The sequence below is a fragment of the Labrus mixtus genome, chromosome 8, assembly GCF_963584025.1.
Source record: "Labrus mixtus chromosome 8, fLabMix1.1, whole genome shotgun sequence".
NCBI classification, from domain to species: domain Eukaryota; kingdom Metazoa; phylum Chordata; class Actinopteri; order Labriformes; family Labridae; genus Labrus; species Labrus mixtus.
In genome coordinates this window covers 16,668,685-16,684,750 of record NC_083619.1, presented here as the reverse complement: position 1 = coordinate 16,684,750, position 16,066 = coordinate 16,668,685, and the positions used below count along the sequence as shown (strand labels likewise).

General features: G+C 40.8%; 1 protein-coding gene across 3 annotated transcripts in view; it reads right to left on the bottom strand.

The window, feature by feature from the left end:
* The window catches only part of kmt2cb (lysine (K)-specific methyltransferase 2Cb), a 67,544-nt gene that overhangs the window by 26,336 nt on the left and 25,142 nt on the right, over positions 1-16,066 (bottom strand). For all 3 annotated transcript variants that reach the window (XM_061044732.1, XM_061044731.1, XM_061044733.1), the window contains exons 12-26: positions 15,590-15,942; positions 11,034-11,111; positions 9,984-10,705; positions 8,428-8,550; positions 6,304-6,420; positions 5,615-5,719; positions 5,017-5,121; positions 4,744-4,925; positions 3,245-3,409; positions 3,033-3,139; positions 2,864-2,935; positions 2,530-2,742; positions 1,759-1,878; positions 1,336-1,461; positions 1,100-1,230 (exon numbers count right to left, since the gene is read on the bottom strand). In XM_061044732.1, coding sequence (XP_060900715.1) covers positions 1,100-1,230; positions 1,336-1,461; positions 1,759-1,878; positions 2,530-2,742; positions 2,864-2,935; positions 3,033-3,139; positions 3,245-3,409; positions 4,744-4,925; positions 5,017-5,121; positions 5,615-5,719; positions 6,304-6,420; positions 8,428-8,550; positions 9,984-10,705; positions 11,034-11,111; positions 15,590-15,942 — 2,719 coding nt within the window. The remainder of the gene's footprint in view (positions 1-1,099; positions 1,231-1,335; positions 1,462-1,758; positions 1,879-2,529; positions 2,743-2,863; positions 2,936-3,032; positions 3,140-3,244; positions 3,410-4,743; positions 4,926-5,016; positions 5,122-5,614; positions 5,720-6,303; positions 6,421-8,427; positions 8,551-9,983; positions 10,706-11,033; positions 11,112-15,589; positions 15,943-16,066) is intronic.

Below are 16,066 nucleotides of genomic sequence, written 5' to 3'. Positions count from 1 at the left end.
TCACAGAAGGGCCTCCGCACACCAAAGCTCTGAGAGTGGTTGCAATGCAATGTACTTGGGTTTCCAAACCTTCCCATGGGTAGAATGAAAAAGCATTTTATGAAGATTTGGCATGACAAGACCAGACAAAATATATTGGTTGCTTGTATAACAATAAAAAAAAAATGAACTAAGACCTAGTTTTAAGTCACTGAAAATGCACTTTTTGGAAAACTCCTTCCACGGTGAAGATTTTCAGAAAAACTCTGTTTAAGGGGTTCACGTGTAGACGGGGGAAAAAGAGTTTTGGGCTTGTAACGTCACTCTCTGTTTTTTTCCCCTCCATGTGGTGTCACTGTGCTAAGCTGTCACTTTTGTTTATATGAGATGAGTGCAATGGCAGACGTAACTAAACTAGTGCTGGTATTAATGTTGCTAACTGGACTTTTTACAAGATTACACATACACAGCTGCTCTCCCACTATGTCGATGAGCAGAGGCGGCTGAGTGGATAACTTTGTCAATGAAATGGTCGTTGCAGAGGAATTGTGAGAAAGTGTTCCCATGTCAAGGACATTGTTTTTGACTCAGCATGCTCATGACGGCTGTTACAATGCGTTTGCAATTTCATGTGGACAAAGACGTTTGAGAACTTGCCGTGTGTGGACGGAATTCTTTTTTTTTTTTTAAATGGTGGAGGGAAGCCTACGTTTTCAAAAATACCAGCCTACATGTGGACTAGGCCTAAAAAAGCGGTTTCACAAATACAATATTTTCTCTTGTTCGGAATGTGCCTTCCTCCATTTGTAATCTTTGAAATATGGTGCCTTTGCTGGCAAAATTTATCAAATAAAATCAATCAAATGCTGATAATTATAAAAGCAGGTTATTTAGAGACATTCTCGCACCAAAAATAGAAAGAGTTCTAAAATAATAATAATACTTTTTTAACACATTGATTCACTGTTATAATACTCCCAGAGTGGTTATAAGGTGCTACACAACATATGTATATTAAACATTAGCACTACGGTTATGTATAACGATGTCACCTTTTGAGCCTGTTCGGTTTAGTGTTCATGTCAAACATGCAAGTGTTTTTCTCTCATGGCTGACAAACCTGGAGGTAGGTGGGAAAAGCTTCCTCCAGTTTTGTTTTCTTCTTCCGGTAGCGTTTCTTTATTTTTTCTGGCACCTCTGGTCCAGGCGGCACCTCGTCCACCGGTGTGTCAGGCAGAGTCTCCGACCAACCTACACGGAAGAAAGAAATTACACCGCATAATAAATAAATTGACAGATAAGGGGACAATGTAACTATAAACTATAGAAATGTGTGTTTGTAAATGGCTTACTCACCCTCATCTTTTCCAATGGGGATCTCTGACACAGATCCAGAGGAATCTTTTCGACAGAGAGATCGTTTGGCCTTTCCTGGACCTTGACCCGGCCGGCTTCTCTGGCGGACCATAAACCCACCAATTCCTAAAAAGGAAAATGTATTAATCTATTTGTAAAGAGACACTGCATATTTTCACACACAAAAATAAACTATTTTTCAGGCAATAATAGAGATGAAAAGATTTGAGGAATATTGAGTTCGAGTTCAAGGTTCTATTAATTGTCCACTGCATTCAGCATGAAGGCTCAGAAACACTAGACAGAGCCCTCAGTACATCAGAGGCCTAGAGATGGCAGTGCTTTGCTACAGCTACAGCGTCGGGCATGTACTGCACCATTTTACGCATCAGAGGAGCTGTCTCCTTCAATCAGGTGCCCTACCCGGCCGGTACGGTTTCCTCTTCCTCTTCTTGCCGCCGTCGGCCCCTTTGGAGTCGTCTTCTGCTGGCTCTCGCTCCAGGCTCGAGTCAGACTTCGCCTCACAATCTAGGAGCTCCGCCTCTGCAAGAAGGAGAGAGCATTGATGACGAGCGACAGCCCTGGTGCAGAGAACACCCTGGCCAGGCCCCTCGACACAGCACACAGGTCAATTTGATCTGAACTCCCCTCACTAGAAGGACATTAGCCGGATGGAAATCAAGTGAAGCTGTTGTATAACTAACAAAAATTCATTTCCAGTTGGACTTCTTTTCTTTTTTTAAACACTAATTTTACATAATTTCAGCTTTAAATAAAGGTCCATGAGGACCTTTATTAAGGATCCGAAGCCATTAAATTAAATTTCTACTGCTAAGGACTTCTTTATGTAGATCATCTGCATCTTGTCAGTCTTTTTTAATTGATCAGTGATTGATTTTATGAAGCAAGACTTGTATAAAATATTCTGTAGGGATTAAAAAAAAAGCAATTGATTACTTTAGTAAAGCACAGAAGAAGCTACCAGTGGTTGTAACTACTTTAAATCAAACTGATTTTAAACATTTTAAACCAAAACACTTCAAGCTGATCTTTTCCAAATCTTATAATAAAATAATAATAAACATTTACACCCAAACAAATAATACAACACTGATGTCAAAGTCACTACTGAACTGGAAACCTCTTATTAACAACTCGAGATGAAAGAGGGAGCTTGTGCAACAGGACAAGTACCTCTGTTGTCCTCCATGTCTTCATCACGAGGGAGCTCTAAGTGGGGGTCTACAGGAGCCTGTAGCACTGCCACACTGTTCTGGTTAATGATCTTCAGCTTGAGCTTGGGTTTTTGTTTCCTGCGCCGTGATGCCGTGGCTGACAAGCTCTGCAACTGGCAAAGCCCCGACTCTGTCAAGCAAACTCCATCCTGTGTATAAGTCCTTGACAAATCTAAAAAGAGCAAAATATATGAGCATATACTGTATACAGTCAAATCAATCACCGTCTTATTGAAAGAAAATTTTTCTCTGTTGGTATTCATAATCCATCCATTTTACAGTTCTGAATTTACCCATTTCTCTCGCCTTTGTGACAATCTGCGTCATAACTACAGGCTCAATGGTGTCTCTGGCCTTGGTCACAACTGCAGCAGTACAGGGCACAAAAAAGCAATTTCAATAACAGCAGAAACAGCAGGATGAAACATATTAAGATACTAAGAGAAATAACTGTGCTCCCACCTTTAGTGGTTTTGAAAGTTCGGCACATTGTGCAGTCAAAGCTGCTGTCTGCAGCTTTTTCCACATCTTCCTCTGAATGGAGGCCCTGACAAGTAGCATGGAACCATCTACAGACAGGAGAGAAGCTTTAGATAGGGCCAATTATGTAAAAAAAAAAAAAAGACAGAGACCAGTTCTCCTGAGCTGACAGGTTGTGTAGAAACACTGCACACCTGTCACATTGGCGGCACTGCAGAATTGTGGTGCCTTCGCTGTAGTCCACCAGGCAGATGGGGCATGATGCAAGGCTGGCACAGGGGGCACACTGGGTGTAATTATTCTGCCACTCACACCTTAGGCCTGGGGTAGTGGCACCACACTGGGTACAGGACACACACCTGCAGGAGACAGGGAGGACAGAGGTCATTCTACCCAGGTAACTTCAAAAAGAATTAGCCCTGATTAAGTGGGCTGCAAAATGACTGAAAACAGGAAATGATTTCCTCTTCATTTTAGAGGAATTTTACACAAGTTTGGTTTATTTGCACATGATAAAAAAAATCTAGAGTAACAAAGGTTAAAACATCAGCACCAATGGAAATTAGATAACAAGGTTCCAAACTTCATTAAATTATTTTAGATGTTCTCTTAAAGGTATAATATGTAGAAAAAAACAGTAAAAACTGACTAAATTCATATGATATATATTTTATTGTTAAGTACTTGCATTATGTCAAATATTTCCAACAGTTATCAAAGTCAGAGAAATCCGTAATTTTACAGTTGTAACGGTCCGTGTCTTGTCGGCAGCCGTCATGACAGACACCAATGTTTATCATTGCCAATTTGCGTTACGTCAAAGACCGCAGCATAAGCTAGCGGGAGCTGCTGCTGAAATGCTACTGTTACTGTATGTGCTGCTGTGATAAAAAACGTCATGTAAATCATACTCAGATACATCGTCGGTAAACATATTCTCTTTCTCAGGTCGGTTTCGCCCGTTCGTATTGACTACGATCAACACGGTGTTCGTTTTCACTGGGGGGGAGGAGCGGGGGTAGCAGAGAGAATCCCTCCCATGATTCCCCGAGCCTCGACGTCATCTTTTGTCATTGTTTTGATTGAGAGCCCCCCTGCGTTTAACTTAATTATTTATTTATTTTTACTGCTAAGGAACTACTGGTAAGTAACCATTTCTAAGTAACCTATTAATTAGTATGGAATATGTAGAAGATGGTTAGTTGTCTTCTGCTCACAATAAAAACAAAAAACACAGTGTTCAACATGTACAAATGTTTCATACCTTAAGGCTAATCTAAATTATATATCAGGGATGTGTGTGTGTGTGTGTGTGTGTGTGTGGGGGGGGGGGGGTTCATGCTAGATGCCAAACACTTTTTTTCAATCACATTTAACAGGTATAAGGCAATGTTACATGATAATCTCTTCTTCCACTTTCAGTGTGTATATGGCACCTGGTAACATAATTTTGATACATTTACTAACCCCTGTTTCAGCTATATTTTAGCACTGTGGAATTTGTAAAGGCTCTCTGTAGACAGTATACAAGTAGCCTATGCATATTTAATATGTTATTTTGTATGACATGACTCAGATTACTAGTTTTGTTTTATGCATCTGCAAGAAAACTCTGGAGTTGGGGAAAGTATCCCATCCTTGATGCATGCCTGTGATAAGCACCTTTAGTTGAGGTCATCATAGAGTTACTCACCATTTACACTTCCAGCTGTCCTTGGGCACATTCTGCAGGGGAGGGTCCAGGCAGTAGGTGTGATAGCTGATGTCACAGTCGTCACACAGCAGCAAGCGACCAGGATCTGTGGCCTGGCCGCAGGCCTCGCAAACCGTGCACTCCAGACATCGCCAGCCTTTACTCAGGACCACCTTGGTAATCTTTGGAAATTACAATGAGACATTTAGTTTATGTACAGGAGGGAATGTTATTTCTGCTGTGTGTATTTTAAAACGGTGGGGGTAAAGGTACCTTTATTCCAACACAGAATGGATGGTAGCACTGGCCGCACTGAGCACAAGCCAAAAGACGTCCTTCTGCACCGAGGCCAAAACTCCCACACACCACGCACATGTCCTGAATAGAACATGAGACATCATGAGTTACCCAATTTGCTTGGACAGTTTAGTTCAGATTTTGAAATCATAAATATAGAGTTCCATTTTTGTTGCGCTCTTTCCAAAAGTACAGCTGATTATTAGAACATAAAGAAATGCACTTGTACATTTTCCTTTTAAAAAAAGTCTTTAAATCACTATCACCGCTGCCTCTACATCCTGAGAATATCAGTGACTATCAGTTGCTTGTTTGCAGAATTTAATTCAGTACAGGAACATGATTTTGAAGGCAGAAAAACAAGAAACAATAAAATTTCAATACAGTCCTGCATTATATAATTGACTGTGTATCCTGCAGTCAGTTGGCAGTAACTCCACAAGAATTAATGATCTCCAGTGGGAGAGGTCTCTGAGCACAGATTTAATTTTGTGCCGGACTGAATGGAGATATTCACAGATGAGGACCCAAGTTTAAAAAAAAAAAACCTCTTAAGATTTAAATGAACAAACACCTGTTTTAACGTGAAACTGTCATTGCTTGAAAATATGACCACTGTGTTGTGCATGGCATTCTCCTCTTCCTCCTTGACCTGGTACGGTGTTTCTATAGAGATGATCTGTAAAAGAGGTCAAAATCACAGTAATTAGAATGTAACAGAACGATGACATTAAAGAGTTAGTACTAAAAAAACTAGGATAACCATATTAAAGATTTCACTATCTAAAAATATTACCTGTTATTCTTAACTTTCTGTTTGATAAAGGGGTCCTCATATGTGCCATTTTTACAGTAAAACTAATCTAAAAAAATGTTTTAACTCTATTTATTTATAAATACATGTTGTACAAAAAATACATTATTTATTTATATATTTATTTTGTACTGTTATCTATGAATAACAGCTACTTATGCACATGGACCATCCATACCACTTTTTTATCCTGGCTATGTATTGTGGGCTCATGTTTTTTGTATGGGTGGGATATGTATGTATATATGTGTTGTGTTGTGTGTTTGTATGCATGCTGGCTGCTGGAACACCTAAATTTCCCTGCTGGGATGAATAAAGTATATATTATCTTATCTTTATTTAACATTAATGGTGCTGAAATACGACACCCATGGCTTAGCTGGAGACAAACCAAACAGTGCTTTGCATACAGTGTAATATTTAGCTGTCATCCAGCTGACGGCACATACCCCGGGGTTGATGTTGGGACTCGCCCCATTCTTGCCTCTGGCCCTGCCACGTCCAGCTCTACCTGACAGACCAGCCCCTCTGGGCCTCCTCCTTCCAGTGAAGCCAGAGCCTCGACCCTGTGGAGGTGAGAAAAAATAAATAAAAATAAAATCAGAAAATGCTGTTGGGAAAGAAATCCAGCACAATGAAAATTCCCCGTCTTAAAAAGTGTCATTGTCGGACGTAACCACCATTGTTTTCAAAAGCTTGATTCTCGCTTGTACACACTGAATCATTCAATTCATATTTTGCTCAGAGTAAAGAAAGATTTGCGAGTAAAGACAAACTTTGCTGCAGGGTACCCTATGACTTGATCTGCATGTATATATAATTGTGTGTGTGTGTGTTTGCAGGCCCTGAATTTCAGCGCAGGACTGCAGGAGTCGTGCACAAAATATTCAATTCCCAGTCTTGCTCTCATAATGCATGAATATACTGCATAAATTCATCCATTTACAATCATGTTTACAATGCCCGTTTGACACAGGTTGCATGCTTGAGTACAGGACAGACTGGTCGGAAACGTCGCATCAGTATGAGCCACATAAGTCTGGATCACTTGTGCACCGTCTCGCTTTTCCTCCCTCTCTTCAACACAAGGTGCAGGTGTGCAGTGAATAGCGGAGGCATCTGTCTGACAACGGTGTTCCCTCACAGACTATAACTAGGCAGCCACCTCGTGCGTGTGTGTGTGGATTTAAAAAAATGGAGGAAAGTAAGGTACGCTGTTTAAAGTCATATGTGAACATGTGTGGGAAAGGACTTATATTACTATCTTCAAATTGTTATATAATACAATAAAACACATTATAATTCCTTATGTTACTCCTAATACTAATTATAATAATGACTGTTCTGTCAAGAAGACATTAGAAACAATTTTGAGGTGAAGCAGTGAAAAGACAGAATCAGTTAAATACAGTATGTCTACAGAAAAGAGAATCTATGGAGTTCATTTGCAAAGATAGAAAAATGCATTTGGAAGTCCAATTTACAGACCATATTCAAATTAACAACTCCTGTCAGGAACTCAAATGTTTTTTTTTTAAGTTTTGTTAACTGTGCCGTTGTAAATAAAATGCCAAATCTTGGACTGTAATTACACACTGTTCATGCATAGGGCGTTTTCTCAAACAGAAAAAAAAAACATCCTGCTGACTTTTTAAAATCACTGATATCATCATCACCCTTGATTACAATTTCTACTGAAAAGATTAAAAGGTTTTGGTCTGTTTTCCATAAAATCTTACATTGATACATTGGCAGTAATGCAAAGCATTAAAATACAAATACGGGGAAAAAAATGATGAGCCAGATTCTTGACATTTTAAATGGTAAATGGAAGACTGCCAGAAAGTGAGTCTGGAAAAGGCCTGTTGTTCTTGCAATGCGACTTTCACAGTGGCCTTTGCACATTTCCTGCAGTAGGCTTTCCCCCTTATTTGGACTGTCGAGCTCTAATGAACCGCGCAGCACCTGCCCCCACATCCCTTCCCATTTACCCCTATTTGACACTGATCCCAAATCACAGCCCTTACCCCCTCCACTATGCCTGCACACAGACAAACTGTACGATGGTGTTTTACCTGGACTGGACCCCTGCCACAGCATTCAAATTAACCCTCACCCAGCTTTACTAAGACTAATAGGTGTCACCATGGCAACCAACTGCCACAGACTTTTCATTTAGTTCAGAATCAAAGACGAAGAACGAAAAGTACCTCAACCGCTTTGAATGAGAGCAAAAGGAAGGGAGCAGAGCAGAGCAGAGCATGGCTGACAAAAGAACTCGTTCATTTATTAGAAGAGATGTTAATCTATATATTTTTGTAGACTGTGTGATTGACCTGATCTCTCATTTCTACTACAAAGCCAGCAAATCTAGTTAATACCAGTATATTTCAATCTCACTTCATGAGGTCTTATGTTTAGCTCACTGAAGTCAGTGGGAATAGCTGGTGTAAGCTACGTTATACATCACATTGACACTGGGACCACTGGGGCAGTGTGCGTCATGGGGGTAAACAGAGGGCTAACAGAGGGCAGCTGCTGCCCTGCTGTCTCTGCAGAGCCACTTTATTTACCACTCTGATGCTCCAGCCGGGACTGCCAGAGGACTGCCTGGTCTTTGGGACGTCCCACCCCTCTGGCTGGTCTGGCGACCAGGACAAGGGGGAGCTCACACTGCTATAGGGACTCCATGCACCCTAAGGTAAAGGGGGGTTGGTGAGAGAGTGAGAGAGAGGGAGGGAGGAGGGCGACAAAATGCAGCAACTTAAAAACAAAGCCAGCGAAGAAACAAAACATACAAAGAAAGATGTTAGAGAGATGTAGTGAGTTTCTAATGTAGCCATGAGGGAGCTACTAAATACACATTCACATATGCAAAGATCTGGTATTAGAAAGCATCAGATGTGCCAAACTACAAACAGGATAGGTATTACTGCAAATTCAGTATTAAGCCAATCCAAAGTGTTTTTCATGCAGTTTAAGAGGCATGTTCCTGATAAATCTTTCAAACAGCAAAACTAGAGAGCACAATTGTGTTAGTTGCATTTCACACAGCATAATTTGCCAGAGCATCATGGTACATACAGCAGGAAAGAGGCCCCTGCAATCTCTCGCCATGACAGTGTATGTTTGGCATGTTGACAAAAAGGGGCGTATTGCATAAGCAAGGCAGCACATGAGCCCATCTGACAAGAGCATGCTGGGCTGCAGAGGAGCAGCATTTAAATGTTGAGAATAGATTTCCCCAGGCCTTGTATTTAAAAAAAAAAAAAAAATGTTTTAGCCATATCATATTTACTTAAAAGATTGGATATATCTGGGGAGAAACACACTTTGCAAACTTAATTAGTCCTCTCTCACTAGCATCATTCATAATAGATTATAGCCATGGGTGTTATTCACATTATTTTTCTGAGAGAGTCTACATTCATTGTCTCTTCTATTGTAATTCATATGTCTACATAACACAACACTGGGATACCAATATTAGAAGATTAAACGTTTTCCACAGTCACTAGGGACCTACTGTAGTCCATTGTGTCACAAAGATGATGAGGACATGGTAATGATCACCCTTCATTTTGACTTGATAAATAGTCTTCCTCTACAGGAAAGCAAGATGGGCAAGGGTTGTAACATGGACATGAAATGGACAGAGTGATGGATGAAAATGCTTCTGAGGTGAAATATGGTTAGGACTCTGTAAAAGGTGTTTTCGCCATAAAAAAGTAATGCCATGTGGAAAAAATAATACTTTTAGTTTTGCTAACTAATCATGTGATGCACTATCGGGACGAGGGCTCAGAGAGTTGAGAGAACACATCAGTCTTTATTCTGTTTCCCTGATTTGATAGCTCAGTGTACCAGTTATAACTTGACCGAATTTGATTTTGTACACACAACCGAAAAATATCCCTAACAGTATGAGCTGTATCAACCAACCACATGCTACAAAGACATACTCTGTTCTACCTTTGTTGAGCAGAGCCCCACAGGACACAGGGACACACACATCAGCAATGATAAGTAACAAATCAATAGCCTTCACTGAAGGGGTATGTTTCACTGTCGCAGCCTGGGACATGAAACAAATCATTGGTCTTTTGTGAAAGGGTATCACGGTTCCTACCTGTTTGACTCGTGGCCTCCCAGGAGAAAACTTCCTCTTGGTGATGGCTGGCTTTCCCATTCCAATCTTAGGGGTGAGTGGTATAAGTGTGGTGGTGGGTATTAGACTGCTGTGGTCACCCAGTGAAGGTAGGATCTGGGTCTGAGGTGGCTCTCTGGGAGAGGTCCCGCGGGCAAGAGGGGAGAGGTGGCAAGGAGAAGAAACCATTTCTGCCAACCTTTCCACACATGATTTCATTGGTTTCTCCTCTGAAGGCAGGCTGGAAAGCGAGAGATTAGGCTTGCTCTCCAGAATAGTGTACATGTCCTCAGATGTATGAGAGGCTGAGGGCTTAACAGTCTCTGCCAGGTTCCTGTGAAAAATAACCTCACTCCTCTCCTTGTTAGGTTCCTTTGGAGCAGTTTCCAAGAGAGAAGCCCTGACTACATCCATACTTGAAGGCTGGACTATTGAGACCTCCATTGGTTGGTCCATGAAAGGTACTGATGCAGTACTTGGTTCTTTGGTGGTTGAGATGATGGCCTTTAAATCCTTTGTGCAGGGGTTGGCCATGCCCTGCTCAGGACAGGCCTCTGTCTTTGCTGGCTTAATATGTAAAGTGGTATCCTGTGTCTGTAGTGCCTCCATAGAGAGCAGGGCTGGACAAGAATCAGACTCCTGGTTGGAAGTCCCCGATGGCTCAGGACTCTCTGTAGGTTGGACTCTGGCTGCTGCTTTAGTTTCTGTAGGAGGAAATACAGAGTGGTCAAAATAACATATTTGAATATATTTGTATCATGCACATCATTAATGATTCCTTGCATGATCACGGTTTTAAAAAAATAATTACAAAATTTGTTATTTTTATGTTTTCAAGTTTCACAACAGCATTCAAATAAAATGATGTCATAAATCTAAACGTCATGTGGAATTGTAGGGCAGATATCATGCTAATGGTCTTTTGTATGCTAACTTAAACAATGTTTTCAAATAATACTATGCAGTGAAAAACTCAATCAGAAGCTACAACATGCAGATTAGGTACTAAATAAATACGATGTGCCAACAAACCTGGATTGAATTCAGTTTGGATTTTGATGACAGACAATTCAGTAACCTTCATTTCGACATCAGCTTCCACAGAGACTTCTAAAAGAAAGAAGAGTCATGATCAAAAAGTTGAAGTGAACAAGTATACTAATGCATTACATTTATAATAAGAGCTAAGAGTCTGAATAGATTTTAAAGAGTATTAAGAAAGCCGGATGAGTGAATAAATTAAGAACACTAATGCACAGCGATAAAAACAACAGAGAGAACTGAAACTATTATGCTTGCATCCATTCAATTGACCGATTATTTCAAATCAAATGATGAAAAATGAAAACACAAGTTTTTACTATGATAGGATTTCCTTATTCATAGAGATTCTGCTTTTAGTAAAACCAGTGTGTTTTTCAGTGACACAATGTGAAGCTAGGCAATAACCCTTTTTAACATCAAATTTAACACATTAAGCATGAGTTATAGATCACCAAGTATTTAGAGAAAATTTAATTTTGTATTTTGTATTTGCATTAGTAAACACAAAATATTGCAATACTATACTGTATCAATTTGTTACCCCACCTCTAATAAGTGTTAATATTAACAATCGGTGGCTCTGGGCCGAGTAAAAAGTAGTAAAAATGCATCAAAAGAAAAAAAAAAATCTTTCTCATAGGATACATTATAGTATCCATCTAGTGTCTATTACTCTCTTTCCCACTAGGTTTTGTAGTGTCTCCTACTCTACTCTTTTCTGGAATAAAGACATCAGTGCATTTGACTAGTCTGCTATGAATAGAACTAGTCATTCCTGGCTATCAGGCATCCACACACTGAGCCAATACACTGCCAGAGGGCCTCTGACCGTACAGATAGCCTAGTCTTAACGAGGCACCCCCATTTCAATCCACAAGTTCCCATGTCACACTGATCCTGACACACACATGCACCTGCTAAGCATCTCTGCCAGGGAAGGGAGTAACCATGACAACCAACATCCCAGGGTCTGTGTGCTCCGGGCTCATGACTGTGCAGCTTGCAGGTGCTCATCCGGTGCCGATGCCAGAAAGTCAATTAGGAGATGGCCCTCCAACCATCTCAAGCCTTCAACTATTGACCAAGCTGAACACACATACTCATTCATATCAACCCTCAGCTTCCTATATCTCCTACAGTGAATGAGGTGACGGGTGAGATAAGTACACGGCTTTCATTAATGCAGCAGAGGACTAAATTTGGGTCTCACTTGCAGTCACAGAACGGATCCAAGTGCATCTGTCAGTTGAGTCACAGATAGCCTGCTGTTAAACCCTGAGTGCCGGAGAATCCTGGTGGGTGCTAAAAAGCTCGGGTTAATGTTTTTAATTAAAAGTGTAGGAGGTTGGCAGCATAGACATGATTCAAAAAATGCATGCAATATCTTCACTTATTTCAGTAGAGTTTCAAAATAAATTTCCTCCTTTTACTCGGGTAACATAAGTGGTGAAACAGATCACGGTTAATCCATGTATGCAAGTATTAGATGACCATTGTGTGTAACAACAATCAGAAACGTAATATTAGACATGCTACAGTGCAGCTTACTGTAGTTTGTTGTTGTAAACTCAGCCAAACAAACTACGTTACAGGGCACATTTTTAGATACAGTCCCTAAACGCATGCTCCTCATTTGTTGCTTTGTCTGACTTCCTCAACACGCTGCACGAGCACAAACATCTGCCAAATGAACGGTGTGCATTATGTTACATGTTCAACATTGTCAAAGCTCTTGTGAAAAGACGTTTTTTGTAGATTACAGCAAACTTGTGTTTCAAAGATCGAGGGATAACAATTACTGTTATTGAAATAATGGAGCTTTTCTTATTACAGACTGTTGTAATCAGAATATATGGAGTGCGTGTCTCTAAAGGGAATTCGGGTTAATCTGACTGCTTGTATCATTATTGTAGCGATTTATATGGAAGCAATGCATTACTAAGATGCCTGGAGATACAGATTTGTAGTGCTGTTAAATTTCATGGTTTGAGTCAAGGCTAGCTAAGGAATAGAACTGATTCATTCTGAACCCTGAGATTTGTGATCACCCCTAGTCCCAATGGTAAAATGCAAAGAAAACAATTAGATAATATGTAACAATGTCTCATCTTATTTAAGAGGTAAATCATCTAAAATCCCTTTTGATGTCTTCCAGTGGGTAGACACAATTCAGAAACATGTCTAAATTTCCAGGTGCTTAACATAAACCCCCTCAATCCTTTCTTAAATCAATACACAGAACACATGTACGCTCCCACGTGTCTACGAAACCTCTGAAGGGGAAGCCTTGCATTTCCAGTTGAATCCAATGATGAAGAAGTTGATGACCGCAGGATACAGCTAGTAAAAAAATGAGAGCCCATGTGTACAGTGAGCAGTGCTAGCAAGCTGTGAGAGCACTCATGAATGAGCCAGCGTAGCTCCCAGGCAGGTTTGCAAACAGGGGATCTAATAACATCACCATCATGCTGCTCCTATCCAGTTTCTCCTGCCAGTGGAGTCTGCTGTCTAGACAGAGTGGGCAGCTACCACTCGCATCCCCAGCTCACCGTTATTTCCACTGATACACCAGATCTATTGCTGGCCCGAGTGGAGATGCAGCCTTGAGCTTCATACGAACAGATACAAGCATCATTAAACATTCAAGTTTTGGTAGCGCTTGCAAAACACAAGCCGTGTTTCCATTCAGTTGCCAAGAACATTTTAGGCAGAAAAGGATATATTCTTGGTTGCATTTCCATTAAGTGGTTTAGAGTGAATTAACAAGGCCTTTTTGCAAAGTGTATTTTTATCAAAGATTGTCAGGATAGCCGTCACTGTTCACATGGCTGTAATCCACTGCCCAATTGAGTAAAAGACATAGAACTTTTAAACTACAACCAAAACATGATGCCTTAGATGTCTTACTCCTCTATCTATGGGACAAAACTTAAGCGATTACAGGGAATTGAATGATATTGGGTATTAGTTTTAATTGGTCTTTTGAGTCATGATGTCCTGAGACAAAGACTTCTGTGAATATCAGGGAAAATGAAGAGAGCAGAAACAGCTCCTCTCTGTATGTACAGTACTGACATATGAAACAGTTAACGTCAATGACAGGCAATGGAGATTTAACTAGGGATGCTCCTAGCGACTTATTTCCTAGTCAGTTTAATGAAAATTACAATTCATACTAACCGACTACCACCACCAGCCTTTGTTCCTCATGGAAGGTTAACATCCACATGCCCGAAATAAATGTAGCTCCTATCCATATGCCAGTTTAACCTGGCACAGCCTACAAACATTTTTATCTCAGTGTTTTAGCTCTTACAAGAGGCTATCCATTCACTGTGCTTATAGGGGCTTTTATTTGATAGGACAATAGATAGTGAAGGAATCCAGGGAGAGTGGGGAATGACATATGGGAAAGGAAACACAGGTGGGATTGGAACCCAGGCTGCCCACTTGGAGGACGATAGTCTCTGCACATGGGCGCCTCCCTATACAGTATATACTTATAAATGTATAAAGTAACCAACAGAAAAATAGCATCATTAAATGGAGGTTCCTTCATACCTTTAAAATGTATACATATATATATTGCATAGAGGTCCCTGAATTGAATGGGCATAACTGAAATTATGAATCCCACTTTGTACCCATGTGACAGAAACGGCTTGCTTTGAATTAGCGTTGCACACCTGCTTGTTGCATGCAGGCACACAGCTATATGACAGATATCAGACATCATCACAGTGCCTGAGCAAACTCTCCCACCACGCCTGAGGACAACAAAGATGAAAAGCATGTCAAATGTAAAGCTGGTATACATGAAGCACTGGCAGCCATCTCTAATGGCAATGCCTGCCTCTTGCCAATCTGCCCAAACTCTTATGTAGTTTCATGAAGCTTTGCACTGAAGTGACACTTTAAGAACTGCTCAAAGTATTAACTTCCTCTTCTTTTTATACTGACAGCACACACTACCTCCCCAGGAGACAGGAGGGAGAAACAAAGTACTTTTAATTTTCTGAAGACAAAAGTTACAAAGAGAAAGGAGTGGCTTTAATCTGCCGCTTGTAGGACACCATCTGGTTATTGGGGAGTCCTCAGAAAATCCTCCAAATAAAAGAGGGAGTGCTTCTCTCTGGTCTGAGTCCAAACAACTCAAAGTCCTTTCATCTGCAACAACTACGACTTTCAAAACTTCATCAGTGCTGACATTACAGCCCATTTTTTGTGTTGCTTGGCCAAAGCTTTCTACTGCTTATGCATGGCTGGAGGCTGAATGAATGGACCCGGAACTACAAAGATTCCCTTTCATTTTCAATCTTATAACCTGGTCCCCATGTGTATGATTTTGTATAATCAAAAGAGTAACATTCTTGGCGCGTTCTTGCTATAAGAAGATGTGATTAATATGCTGATAAAACAGATTGGATTCTCTGGAGGGGCACTTGAGTATAAAAGAAAATTAAGACTTCAAGATAACACAAGGAAAGAGATCAGAGCAGATAACTCCCTGTGTATAATCTAACCCTTTTGGAACAAAGACCCACCAGGCTTCTGGGCTGACGTGGCCAGCTTCTCCTCCTGGACGGTAGCCTGAACAGGCTCTGGATCTGAGTGCAATGGAACAGCGAGTAATTCCGGTTTGGGGTCCTTGTGCATTTCAGGAGGCAGCTGAGTGCCAGGTTCTAGGTCCGTGTGCTTTTTAGCCAGCTGTAGGCCAGTCTCAGAGTCTGTGTGCATGGAGGCTGGCTGAGGGCTGAGCTCTGGGCCGGTGTCCATATCCTCTGCTTGTAGCGGCTGCTCTGCAGCAGGAGACCTGCAGTTGGAACAAACATAGTCCTCTCGAGGGTGGATTTCTACTTGGCCTGAGTTCTGACGCTCGCACTCCAGGTGAAGCCATCTGAAAGAAGTGCACAGGAATTTTAAGGGATTGCTTGAGCTCTTTGAAATCCTTAAATGTGACATATTTATCATTGTTTATCATGATTCTCCTTGTGTTTCCTTAGGGTTACCAGGAGACACAT